The sequence below is a fragment of the Notolabrus celidotus genome, chromosome 12 (genome assembly GCF_009762535.1).
Source record: "Notolabrus celidotus isolate fNotCel1 chromosome 12, fNotCel1.pri, whole genome shotgun sequence".
NCBI classification, from domain to species: domain Eukaryota; kingdom Metazoa; phylum Chordata; class Actinopteri; order Labriformes; family Labridae; genus Notolabrus; species Notolabrus celidotus.
Genome location: NC_048283.1, coordinates 26,798,683 through 26,811,935, shown reverse-complemented (window position 1 = coordinate 26,811,935; position 13,253 = coordinate 26,798,683). Strand labels below are relative to the sequence as shown.

General features: G+C 40.9%; 1 protein-coding gene across 1 annotated transcript in view; it reads right to left on the bottom strand.

The window, feature by feature from the left end:
* The window catches only part of LOC117823412 (transmembrane protein 65-like), a 42,104-nt gene that overhangs the window by 8,927 nt on the left and 19,924 nt on the right, over positions 1-13,253 (bottom strand). Inside the window, exons 4-6 of the mRNA XM_034698607.1 lie at positions 10,401-10,468; positions 8,967-9,021; positions 1,932-1,974 (exon numbers count right to left, since the gene is read on the bottom strand). Of these exons, the coding sequence (XP_034554498.1) occupies positions 1,932-1,974; positions 8,967-9,021; positions 10,401-10,468 (166 nt within the window). The remainder of the gene's footprint in view (positions 1-1,931; positions 1,975-8,966; positions 9,022-10,400; positions 10,469-13,253) is intronic.

Genomic DNA, 13,253 nt, shown 5'->3' with positions numbered 1-13,253 from the left:
CTGTTAGTTTTGTTAAGTTGATTAGCTGGTAGTCTGTAAACTAAATTCCCTTTATGGGATCAATAAAGTTCTCTGAATCTGAATCAGTATAACTACTAAGTGCTGGATGTTTCCGCATCGCAACTGTTCACACTCTTCGACTGTTAAATAATTAAATAAAAGCTTCTGTGTGGGATGTTAGCAGCATTTTTAATCCCTCTCTTGAGCTTTGAGTTTGGCTCATTCAGACACAAACTGAACAACCTGAACATCAGTTCACTGACATCTCAACCTCGTCCAAGTGATCTGCCGAGTGGTGTGAGAGGAGCATACATACACCAATGTACAGGCACAAAGACAGACTCATGCCCCGTCCGTTAGGTAATCGGTCAGTGAGCAGATGAGCGTTTAATCAAACATGCAAAAATTTAAGAATTTATTAATACCTATATTATTTGTTCAAGTCAATTTGGTATAATAATAAGTCATTCAATCCTACTTTATAATGAATCCTTGTGATAAGAGGAGCGTGATTGCACCAGAGTAAGAGTCATGCCACTGGATGGCTGCAGCCTAATGCAGTAAAATAAGATGCAAAAAGCGACAAATGGTTCCAGTGTATAAATATATCAGTGTGGATCTAGACTTTCTACACTGTCACACAAATACTGTAAACATTATGGAGGTATTTGAGATTGTGTTTACCCAACATCTCAGCAGAGAGTCTCCAGGCCTCCTCTCAGCTCTCACTAAAGTGCATCCAACTCCCAGAGTAATCTGAGGAAACAGCTCTTACATGTCTGCATTAAGCATTCCCCTTTAAAATGAACATATTTATACATTTATTGCAGCGAAGCGAATAAAACCTGCCGTATTCCCACGAGTCCACAGCAGACAAACAGCCTTCACACTCACCGCTGTTCATCCATCAATATGAAAATGTCCTCCCTCTCTTGTCGACTCTAATCCACTCTCACCTTGACAAACTGGTCACAAGGCTCCACCATCCAATTATGATTGAGTGGTGGACACGGACACACACAAACACATGGGAACATCTCAGCTAATACATCACACTAACACGGTATGGTGACACCAACAGTCTCTGCAGTGTTTAGCCCTCCACGCCGGCTTTGCTGACTCTCTCTGTATCTTAATGAGACATATTAGTGGTTAGTTAAATCACTAATAATCACTTTAATACACCCCACAGGCTGCTGGTGGCTCACAGTTAGAGGCCTCTTTTTATTATTCAACATGTAATGAAGCAGGTTAGCGGGCTGATAATTGTCCCTGTGACCACGAGGAGGCTCTGAAGTGGATAACAGTCATAATCCGGCTGATTGAACCGGATAAGAATCCATAATCGTTTCATACAAAACCAAGACACATCCATTTTTCAATTCAGAAAAACACACAGCCTCCACTTCCCAGGGATCATTACGCTGTTATTGATCAAGCCTGCTGCACACTCTGCTGCATGCAACCAGGCGGGTGGCTTTCAAACTTTGGGAAAATCGTCTCTGCATGTTTGATTGATTGTTTTGCTTCTTTTATTGGACACTTATTCGAATACCTCACATTCGTTTGTTCAACCATGTCTCAAGTTGCTTTAATTAAACTACACCGATACATTCAATTTAAAGGGTTTGGTTATATCTCTCTTTCAATGCTTTGCACTTCCCCAGCACTCTTTGTTCTGGGGCACAAACCTCCGGTGGCTGCTCACGCTTATCATCCACTGTGCTAAATTCAATAACAGCTAATGCAATGAGCCTTCATTAAAATAAATGATAGTAGAAACCTTGAAATCTACAAAGCAAATGTAGCTATTACTTTTAAAACAATGATCTGTTTCCATCCTCCTTCACCCTGCCTCGATTTGAAGGAACCTTAAAGTTAAGATACATGTGTTTGCATGCATGTGTTGTGTGCATCTGTACAGTTCTTACCCCAGTCCTGCCAGATCAGACACCAGGTTGCCCAGGGCAGCAGCTGCAGAAAACAAGAGGAGAGGGGGAGACATGATTAGAAAACATGCACGGAAATTGAAGTTAGTGTCGAAGACAGCCAGAAGGCTTACAGCTCAGATGGGTTTGAGTGGGAACTGTGGAGTTTCTCATCATGTGAACAGAAAATAGAACAGTGTCTTTCATGTACTGCTCAAGGGCCTGTAACTGGAATCATATGCCAGCTCATAACATGGTTTCCTCCATATTTATGGAATACTAAATTCATTTCTCACATTATAAATATTGCATATTAGAGGCACGATATTAGGTCAGGAGATGTGCTGAACAAAAAATAATGAGTTGCATGAGATGTGACAATACAGGAGGACTGAATTGAGTGCAGACTGCAGAGTAGGTGCAGGACATGAACATGGCGTGCCGCTACGTGTGTACTTCACTCCTTCACTCTATAACTGTTCACCAGTAGCTGGAGATAAAAAGATATCTGCATGAGATCACACATTTTAATTTGAGCGACAGATGTGCTTGATGCTTTGTCACAAAGCCAATCAGCATTTAGGTTTCCCGACTTCCTGGAATGCTTCAGAAATGATGACTCTGACCTCCACACATCACACAAACATTTCAAAAGTTGTGTTCTTCATCTTTTGAGGACAAAACTGACAAAGCTTACATGTTTAACTTTCAAAAATCTATGTCATGATGTTACTCCAGCAAACTTAAGACCTGTTATTGTAAGTAAACCACAAGATTTCTTCTTCTGGTTTATCACCCTGAAGTTAGCCAGAGTGAAACCTCCTGTAACCTACTATTTACAGTGAAACTGAGACTCTCCAGAAAAAGAGGAACAAGCGCTACTCAAGGGAATGTAATGAACCAAGAAGTGACAACCGTTATTATCTGGAGGAGGCAATTCAGCTTCACTCTTAATCTGAGCACACGTTGCCTCTGAAGTTGTTTACTGGACGGTAAACAATGCAGCTTTGTAAAGAAAGTCATGAATGGAACTTGTTCACTGCTGACCGCTAACTACTACTAACCATAGACCTTTCTGGAGTTGCTGACATAGACGGCCTGCTGCTGTGGAAATGCCAGACTCCAGTTGCTACAACTAGTACTATCCGTCTCACCACTATCATCTCTCTCTCTCTTCATCTCCCTCTATCCCTCTCTCCAACACGGTCTCAGCAGATGTGTGTCTAACATGAGTCTGGACCTGCTGGAGGTTTCTGCCTGTTGAAGGAAGTTTGTCCTTGCCACTGTAACTTGCTAAATGTTGCAAAGGTCTTTGCTCATGGTGGATTAATGAGGTCAGACTGAGTCCTGTCTGTAAGAGGGGACTGGATCTTATCCTGTCTTGATGTTGGGTCTTTGTTAATATTTAGACCTGCTCTGTTTGTAAAAGCATAATGAGATATATTTGTTGTTATTTTGTGCTATATAAATAAAGATTGATTGACTGCTGGCATTCAATTAATCTGTGTGTGGAGGCTGAGGTCCCTGTCCTGATCAACGACCATTTGCAGCATGTGTTCCCCGCTCTCTACATTTCCTTTGTCTCTTTTCAGCTGTCCTATCCAACGAAGAAAAAACGCCCTACTTCTTTTCCCTCTATTGTCTCCTGAGAGAAAATGACTGTGCATTACCTTTCCTCTCTCTGTCGTCCCTGACCCTGAGTTCAGAGTTTTACTGCAGCTGCTGCAGTGCCACAGGCACCCTCAGGGGAAGGGACACAAAGCTGTAGTGCACCATCTCTTCTAAAGCACAACCTCCATCATACTCTAGAAGGTCTTTGGTGCTAAAGCCAGCTGGCTCTCTGTTACTGTAGCAATAAAGGTTGAAATTACACTTCCAGCCAACAGCCAATCTGTGGTTGAGCGTCCCACCAAATTTCCCCGGAGCTGCACCAACATCCACAAACACAGAGGCAGAATAATTAGAGAGGTCTGTGGGTGCAGAGCTCCTGTAAAGTGTTGTTTACTGAGGCCTTTGACCCTGACCTCATTACACAGACGAGCCTGCCTGCCGACACACAAATCATCAATGTTAATAAGCTGCCAGATAGTCTGTGTTTGGCTCTGATCAGGCGTGTTTGCCTGATGCCCGGTGGTTAACTTGTCTTCACAAGGTCAGAGAGAGGCGGGATGTGAGCAAGTTTCTAAATGCTTTGCCAGTTAGTCATTTCACAAGTACAGGAAGTAGATTTGAGCTAAGGAAGGATATTATGAGCTCTAGAGAGTGGAATCTAACATTTCTGTGCAGATTAGTCTACATATCTGAAATAGTAAACATGCTAAATATTTTCCTATGATGGATTTAAAGCAGGTTTAAGGTGCTGGTTTGTTATTGGACCTCTGCTCCAGTCTGCAGAAAAGGAAGCATCTTAAGGGTTTTAACAAAAGTTATCAACTGGCTCTCATGTTATCTTTTGGACAGTGTTACAACTAAGCAGCAACCTCCAGTCTTAAAATAAGCCTATGAAGCCCCGGAAGTGCAAAAAAACTGCAGTTCATTGAGCGTCCACTAGAGGCTGGTTGCAGAAACACTGGAAACCACATACACACCCTTTCAAAAAAGACGATCTTTACAGCAGAAATAAACATGTTTACAGCCTGGTTAAAAAACAGTTTTGGTCTGAATAGCTCATTTCTCTATCAGCACACACTGTACAGGGGTGCATTTTCTTTTATAAATCTTTATTTTTGAAGATATTAAAGTTACAAGTTTTGCCCAAATAGGGTCATGGCTGACTTGATTGACAGGTGGGCACCCTGTAGCTGTTAGAGAAAAGGCTAAAGGCCTGCCTCTTAACCTCACACTAGCTCGACAGACGTTAGGTTGAGCTCAGCATTTCCAATATGGCACCTGCCGACAACAGTCTTCAGAAACAGATTGGCGCAACATGGATGCTACGTCCATTTTTTATACAGACTCTGTTGCATACTTACATTCTCCCTCTTTTTCTGTTATATTTGTCACTGCTGGAGAATCTGTCCTGCAGAGATGTTCGAAACGATCAGAAGAAGGTTACAGAGTTCAGACAGAGAACATGTAGATATTAGATGATGTTCTGACATTGCTCATCATGCCTCTGCACTAGCCCCTGAGGAGGCAGATGTAATGGAGTCCATCAGGCCCCATTATGTGGTCAGGTTGTTCAAATGTAATTACAAGACAAGGTCAGCAGTCTCCGCTTAACTCATTGCTGCTCTCGCTGCGTCCACAGGTTGGTGATGTGCTGTCACACTCTCATAAAACAGATCATGAAACAGATCTGGGTCTGTTTGGGAAAGGTGAAGTAGATGAAGGATTCCCTGGTTTTAAAATTAATGTACCAATTGTCCAACACAGCAAGATTTAACTTTCATTCCCTGCACCTTTGTTCTCTTTCTGCACGCCAACTTTATGATGGATGTCTCTGTCTCCTGCAGGAAACTTTCTCAAACTTTCTCTCTCTTTTGTTTTAGACCTGCAGCAAAACCAGAGATACAGTCTGCATGTGTTTCATCTGCTACAGTCAAGTGGGGGAGAAATGGGCCGTGAAAGTGTGGAATAAAAATGGGAAAATGTTTGAACATCATCTCTTGTACTTGTCTGCAAGGCACAGGTCATAACGATAGGTGTGTATGAGAAAGCCTTTCTATAGCAACAAAACCACATATATACCTGTGCATAGGCTGACTCACATACATAGGTGTGAATTCATGTGTGCCTACATGTGTGTGTTTATGAGAGGATTAATGTATAGAAGGTGGGAGTGGAAACTGGTTTTTGAAAAACCTGAGACAAGACAGCTAAGGAGGCAGCATGCTTCAGTGTAGAGTTCGTCCTCACAGGATATCATGATGTTTTAAATGAGCAGACTGATACACATCTTACTGATAATCTAGCACAAGTGTTCAGACTTGTAAGGACTGATCTCTTTTTCAGCAAAGCCAGAGATTTGTCGAGCTTATCGCCTCAGAATGAATCTTAAATGGATTTAATCCTATTTGGAGATTTCACCTCAGTTTTCATTGTGTTGCCGGCCTCACTCAGCAGGAGATCTGTCTCTCTAGCAGTACTGTTTCTACCTTCACTGAGCCAGCTGAGCCACATTTGCCTACAGAAAAATCAGTGATTGGTAGACTTGCCTGCAGAGGTGACACTGGTGCTACATCACTTTGGATTGTTAGATACCTTAAGCCTCTTGATTTACAGACCTCAGAGTGTCCCTACTGTCAGGGGGATAAAAAACAATACAGCGTCGTTGAGTTAAAGTGAAAAAAGCAGGGTGGAGGCTGTGCTCCAGGAGGGAACAAAACCTCCTTCTCTTTTTGCTCTATTGTTAGCTTGGAGGTAGATCTTCAGTTTTCACATCTCTAACTGAAGGAGGATTTCAGCAGCTTGAGGCCCTGTCCGTAAAACTACCAATAATTTGTTGGAGATATTGATTATAGGATTTCCACCTGTGAGAAAAAGCTCCGCTGACTTCATCAAAATCCAGATTTTCCATCTGTCTAAGACCAAATGCATATTTCTGAGTTGAAAAACCATCTTGAGTTGTGAATCTACAACAGCAGGATCAAGTCCAAAGCTTGTCTGACACATTTAGAAACACAAGGTGAGGGTTCAAAAGCCTCCTCTCTGCCGCTTATCCCTGAAAGATCCATCGCTTCTTGATTCAGGCTGCACCAATTATCCGTAACCCTCCAGCTCTGCATGCAGAGTATAAAGGAACAACTCTCTGCCTCCCCTTCTTCAAAGCAGCTCTTTCACAACACTTCTGACGGCGCTCTACGACACATTGTTTTACAGCATTTAAGCTAAGATTACAACTGGAATGAAAACACCTGGATGAAAACAGTAAGGAAAGAAATGTGATACAAGAAAATAAGCTTGTATATATTCACTTATAGGAGAGGTTTTGGAATCATTCTTTCCAGAAGTTGGTGATTGTGGGTCTGAATCTACCAAAAGATCAACATATTCATAAAAAGGTTGCTCCAGTTGTTCTTCCTAAAATAAGATATGTAAATAAATGTTCACCCCTCTAACATCAGTGTGCTCCTCTCAGCGTGCCTTTGTGTAATGATACAAAACAAGTGTTTGTAACAGATGAACAAGTGATAACATCAACATGCAAATGTGTCTCTTAAAGCTAAGTGGATTTGACCAAACTCATTTACTCGCCTTGAGAACTGTATTATCATATTTATGATATTATCATTATGAGGGCCAGCCGGTGTCACTCGCTCCTTCTCTCTCTCTCTGTTTTTACGTCCTCTGATGTAATCTCACTGTGTTGGTTTAGAGAGTTAGAGTCACAGCAGGGGTCAGATTGTGAGTTTATCATTAAAACTTCATTATGAGACAATTTATCCTCCCGCCTCTGAAAATGAAAATGAGACGCCTCTTACTGTCTCTTTTTTTAAGTTGGAAGCCTGCCATGCAAAACTTTGAATTTAAAAAAGATAACTCTGCCTTATTATAAAAACACAAGATTAAAAGCCTGCCCCAATTACATGCAGGGTGAGTTTATATATTGAAGAAGATAAATTGTTGAAGTTTTACTGTGTTTCTCATTAATGCACTTTGTGTTTTGCTTTCTAAGGAGGCCCTGAAATGACATGCATCCATATACATTTTAATTACTTTGCTTTCCTGTATTTAAGAGTTGAATTAAGTTGTTTTCTTCAGAAGTAACCTAAATGAAGCTTTGCGTTAGTTCATGCAGGACATGGAAGTCATACGCCTCAGCTGCTGTCAGACTGCAGTTTGAATCATTGTTTCCTATCCACACAACCAATCACAGCTCATCGTAACGATAAGGCTGTCTATTTAAACATTTCTTCCCTCACGCTAATCCCTGCAACATCTTTGCTGCCCACACTCTGCTGCTGTTGGTTAAACTTTGCCTCCTCCTGTTTAGTCTAAATGTCTGTTTTACCCTTGTGGGGAATTTGCAGTGCAATTCTGCTTGGCTAAAACAGAGCTTGTAGTGCCAAGCATAACTGTATGTTCATTTGGCAATAAATGGCTAAATCTATGACAAGAGTGTTCCTGACTCAAATGATCATAACTCCTAACCCTGGCTGCAGCACACAGACTGTATAAATAATGGACGTAGTATCCGTGACGTCACCCATCTGTTCCTGAGAGCTGTTTTGAAGCCAATCGTCGACGGGAGCCATATTGGTAATGCCGAACTCAACCAAACGTAGTGTGACGTAAAGAGGCGGGGATTGAGCCTCCTAGCCAACAGCTATGTGTTCCTGCCTGTCAGTCAAGTCAGTCATGTCCTTATTTGGGCAAAATTTCTAGACAGAGTCCTGAGGAAATGCTACATTCAAATTAATGCTAGTTTTCCTTGACTACTAACCCTAGCTTTAATGCAGCAAAGATTGTGTTTTTTGAATTGGTGTGTATGTGGTTTCCAGTGTTTCTGCAGCCAGTCTCAAGCGGATGCTCTATGAATTGCAGTTTATAACACTTCCACATGGGCTTCATATTTAGAGACTGCAGGTTGCCGCTTGGTGCAGCAGCACAAACTAAAAATGAGCTTGGTGACACACGCACACAAGAAAAAAAAAAAAAATTGGAAGCCTTCTCTAATAAACACTCTATCAGTCTGATGACAAGAAAAAAGATATTTAAATATAAAAGTAGAAGTGCTCCTGTAATATGACACTGCATCCATCACTGCATTGATCAATTAACATCCGACCAATCAGAGAAGGCCAAGAACTGCAAGAATACTGAAGAGATGACGATCAAAAGGCACTTCAAGTTGGAGCCAGAGAGAAGAAATAAAAAATGCAACCAGATGAAACCATAAAAAAGTAGTCCAGGGCCTCTCATTGGCCAGGGGCAGCCCCGTAAAACACCCATGACTATAAAGGAAATCCATTAAAATACAGACGTATTCAAGATCAAAGGGGCAGAAAGAAAAAAACACTATCATCCTGCCTCTGATGTAAAAGCTTCTTTTTTTATAATATATGAAAGCACATCAGGAGTATGAGGTTCTCTTACCTGCCATAGTTGAAATGCCGAGAATCACTCCGATGGATAACTCAATCTGTGTGCCCTGGAGAGAAAACACACACACACACACACACACACACACACACACACACACACACACACACACACACACACACACACACACACACACAGACACACACACACACACACGCACGTAAACACACGCGTAAACACATTACAGGAATCTTTGCATTGTTCTCCAACATAAATCATCACTGCCTTAAAATGTATTAACTATGACAAACAAAATGCATCTGTTCTCTTTGTCAGTGATGATCAGAGAGAAGCGCAGTGATGAATTATTCAGCACACACACACCAGTCTCTCTTTTAAGGACATCGCTATAGACAGGTTACTTACAGTAACAAAGAAATTTAGCTAACTGGTCTCTGGTTTCTTCTTGTGACATTAAAAGCTTTGGTAGATTTTCTAGAAGCTTCCAGTCTTTCAGCCGATGGTTTCCAGGTTTCACTGAGGAACTTTTATCTCCTATAAATGGAAAGAAGTGCGAGCTCGTTGGGCCGGGAACATCAGTTTGTCTCTCAGAGTCTGGACTGAATGTTTTGGATGTTGGAGCAATATTCAGACTGTGAGAGTCACTGAATGTAAAAAGCGAAAGCATCTTCATATTAGCTCATATTTCAGCAGAATATTGTTTTTGGGGAAAGCTATTTTCTATCTCTCTACTTTGTTGTTGTGTTTTTCACTCTGTATTTGTAATGACACATTCCTGTAGAGCCCCTAGTAGAAAATGCATGATCTCATAACTCTGCTGGGGTATCGGTTTGGCCTCCTGGTCAAATTTATAGAGGATTGAGTCCTCAAAGTAGGCGGCCCGGGTTCGATTCCACCCTTTGCCCTTTGTCCTTATCATTCCCCACTCTGACTCCATGTTTCCTACTCTCCTTTCCTAACAAACCGGCATGAAAGCCCCAAGACAAACATTGAAAAAGACAAATCAATAAATAAATAGATAAATAATAATAACTCTGCTGTGTCAGCACAGTGTGACTCGCTGTTTCATGATATTCCACTGGGTTGAGGTTTCATTATTTGAACAACTTCAGAGAGACTTCACAAAGAGTGTGTACGCTTGCAGCAAGAAAGTTATTACAGTTTTGTAGGATGTCAAAAAACAACAACAGAAAAATAATAACTCAGACCGAGAGATAAAGAGAGAGATAGAGAGAGAGAGAGAGAGAGAGAGAGAGAGAGAGAGAGAGAGAGCGAGAGAGTTTTCAAACAATGACAGAGAGCAACACGTGAAGAAACTGAAAACAGATGGATTTAGCTCCTTCTGTGTGTATCCTTCCATCCTACAGAGAACACATTATCAGACTACATACTGTGTAATGTTTCTCTTCACTGACTGAGTCTGTAAGCTGCAGAGTGGCACAACCCTGCATGAGGTGACACACTTACAGCAACGATCATGATGCAGTTGTCCAGGAATCCGAATCCAACGAAAGGGAGCGCGTTATGCAGCAGAACTGTAAAAAAAAAAAACACATGAAGAAAGTAAATCAGTGGGCATGCAGAGAGATGATACAATGTGTTTTTATTAGTTATCAATCTATGAAACACAACTGAAGCTTGTGAAGCAGAACTGTCATGGAAACAACACAAATACTGAAGCTATGAAATACTGATCTGCATCAGTTTGCTGACAAGAGACGAGAGATGTTTGAAATAAAGTTAAGGAGGCTTAAGTCACTCATGCATGTTTTTAATATGTTGCTTAAGTTGTGGAAGCATGTTACCGTGAATGTCTGAGGTTCATTTTAAGACTGAAATGCATTTTCAATCTCTACTATTATGAAACATTTGCTAAGCTTCGATAAAAGTTAATATTTTCTGGTGCAACTTTTTATTATTTGCTGCAATGTACCAATATTTGATTGGAACAAGGGTTTGTTAAATAAATCAGGAGATGAGGATTGTCTTCTTTTGATTTCTAACCTTGTCTGCATTTGAAACGCTGCGTCTGAGGAAGAAACCACATTCTTAACTTGGCATAAGGAGCACAGTTAGAATAATGAAATCTAGTCACACAAAGTATAAAGTATTAATTTAGCCAAACATACTAAAAGTTCAGGACCATTAGTAGAGCTTGAATACTCACAGATCAATGAAAATAGGAACAAAATATCAAGCTATCAAAGTGTAAATACTTCCCCACACAGTGATGGATCTGTCACTTTACATGCTGACAGAGATGAAGTGTTTGCAGCTTAGGCGCAGGCTGTAATTGTTTTGTAAAAGTGTATTTAAATGCCTCATGCCGCCCAAGGAAAACTCAGTTTGCTGTAGTTAAGGTTCAAGTGTGGTTCAGTTGAGTTCGAGTAACTCATCTGCAGAAAGTGTTTGCTCAAAGCGTAAAAAACAGTACGCTCTTTGACTCTCCTTCAGTTCAAATTAAAAACTTCAATCTTCCAGTTTGAGCCTCGGTAAACAAACGCTCACTCATGTCTCACACACAGAGTTTATCTGAACGCTTCAGGGCTGGCTGTGATTATACGTTGAAGAAAACTCCATCTCTTGGTGCTGAGACCTCCAGAATTAAATTCTGAGGTTTGATTCAACTATCACTCGAGCTAACTTTTCCACTTCAAGGCAGAGAAAGCTCAGCACTAGTAACACTTTTTGTCTCTCTAATGTATTTTCACAGACGGCACATACTGACTAGAGCGATCCAGTGACAACAGGCTATGAGATCTCTTGGTTTTTAAAGTCCAGCAAAGTTTTTCCTCTTTAATAAGACCATAACCTTTCACGACAGGGATTACTAAGATCCCCAAAATTTAATTTCCCAGTCTGTACCCCTTATCTCTCCTGGACTCCGCTGGTCCAGAGTGAATTAACCTGCTTTTCACATTAAAACCCTTGAGGACAAAATGTCTTTCGATGTTTTTATCAAATATGACGAAGAAAATTAAAAATAGCTTCTCTGGCTCTTTTAATTTCAAACTGAGGCACTTTCTCTGTTAAATGAATTAAATGAATCATTGTGAAGCTATGTGGGGAATGTCTTTCAGTCCTTTTTTTCTTTCCATGACTCATTTCACCACCATGAGGCCAGACTTTGACAATTTATTGGACTAAAGAAGCGATCATGAACAGAGGATTTTGCAGGTTTTGCTTCTTAACAGCTCTTACTAATGTAACATTTTGATTGCATCACATTTTTCCTATTCATATTAATATCAGAGCTCTAGAGATTGGAATCTAACATTTCTGTGCTGATTAGTCTTCATATTTTAAATAGCAAACATGATAAATATTATCTAGTGATAGAGGAAAAAATTAAAGCAGGTTTAAGGTGCTGGTTTGTTGTTGGATGTCTGCTCCAGTCTGCAGAAAAGGAAGCATCTTAACAGTTTTACCTAAAATGATCAACCGTCTCTCATGTTTTCTTTTGGACAGTGTTATGAATAAGCTGGAACCTCTGGTCTTAAAATATGAAGCCAATGCAGAAGTGCAAAAAACTGCAGTTCATCGAGTATCCACTAGAGGCTGGCTGCAGAAACACCAGAAACCACATACACACCCATTCAAAGAAGACGATCTTTACAGCAATAATAAACATGTTTACAGCCTAGTTCAAAAAACTGTATGTTTTTTATTATTATTTTTTTGTAACCCGTTATATTTGAAGATATTACACTATTACTAACCCATGGCTGCCTTGATTGACAGGTGGGCACCCTGTAGCTCTTAGCGAGGAGGCTAAAGGCCTGCCTCTTTACCTCACATTAGCTCGGACGAAGTAAGGTTGAGTTCAGCATTTCAATATCGCACCCACTGATGATTGGCTTCAAGACAGGGCTTCAGGAACAGATGGGTGACGTCCATTTCAAGCCAGTTCTACTAAATGTCAGCAAATACAACCGACACACTGCTGCACCTTTAAGGCTTTCTGTCTTGGAAAATCACAGGTGCTGCGTTTGACACTTTTGATCCAGTGACAGCCGGCTGAGTCAATGTTTTCTGTAAAGATCCACTCAGCTGTGTTATCTCAAGTGAAGAGTCACAGCAGGAAAAACTGCATTTCAGCACAACCAGGCAGCACTGGAGATGAGATGATGTCCATGTTTCTTTTCTCTCCGTTAAAAGTGAGAAATCAAAAGTGAAACACTCATTGATCTGAACTGTGTCGTAACCTTTCAGCAGGAGGAGAGGAGGAGAAAAATCTGAGGTCAGTGAATGAGAAGAGCAGGGTGAAGTGTGCCATTAAGGTTTTAGCTGAGTGTGAGCAGGTGGCTTACAGGCGTTTAT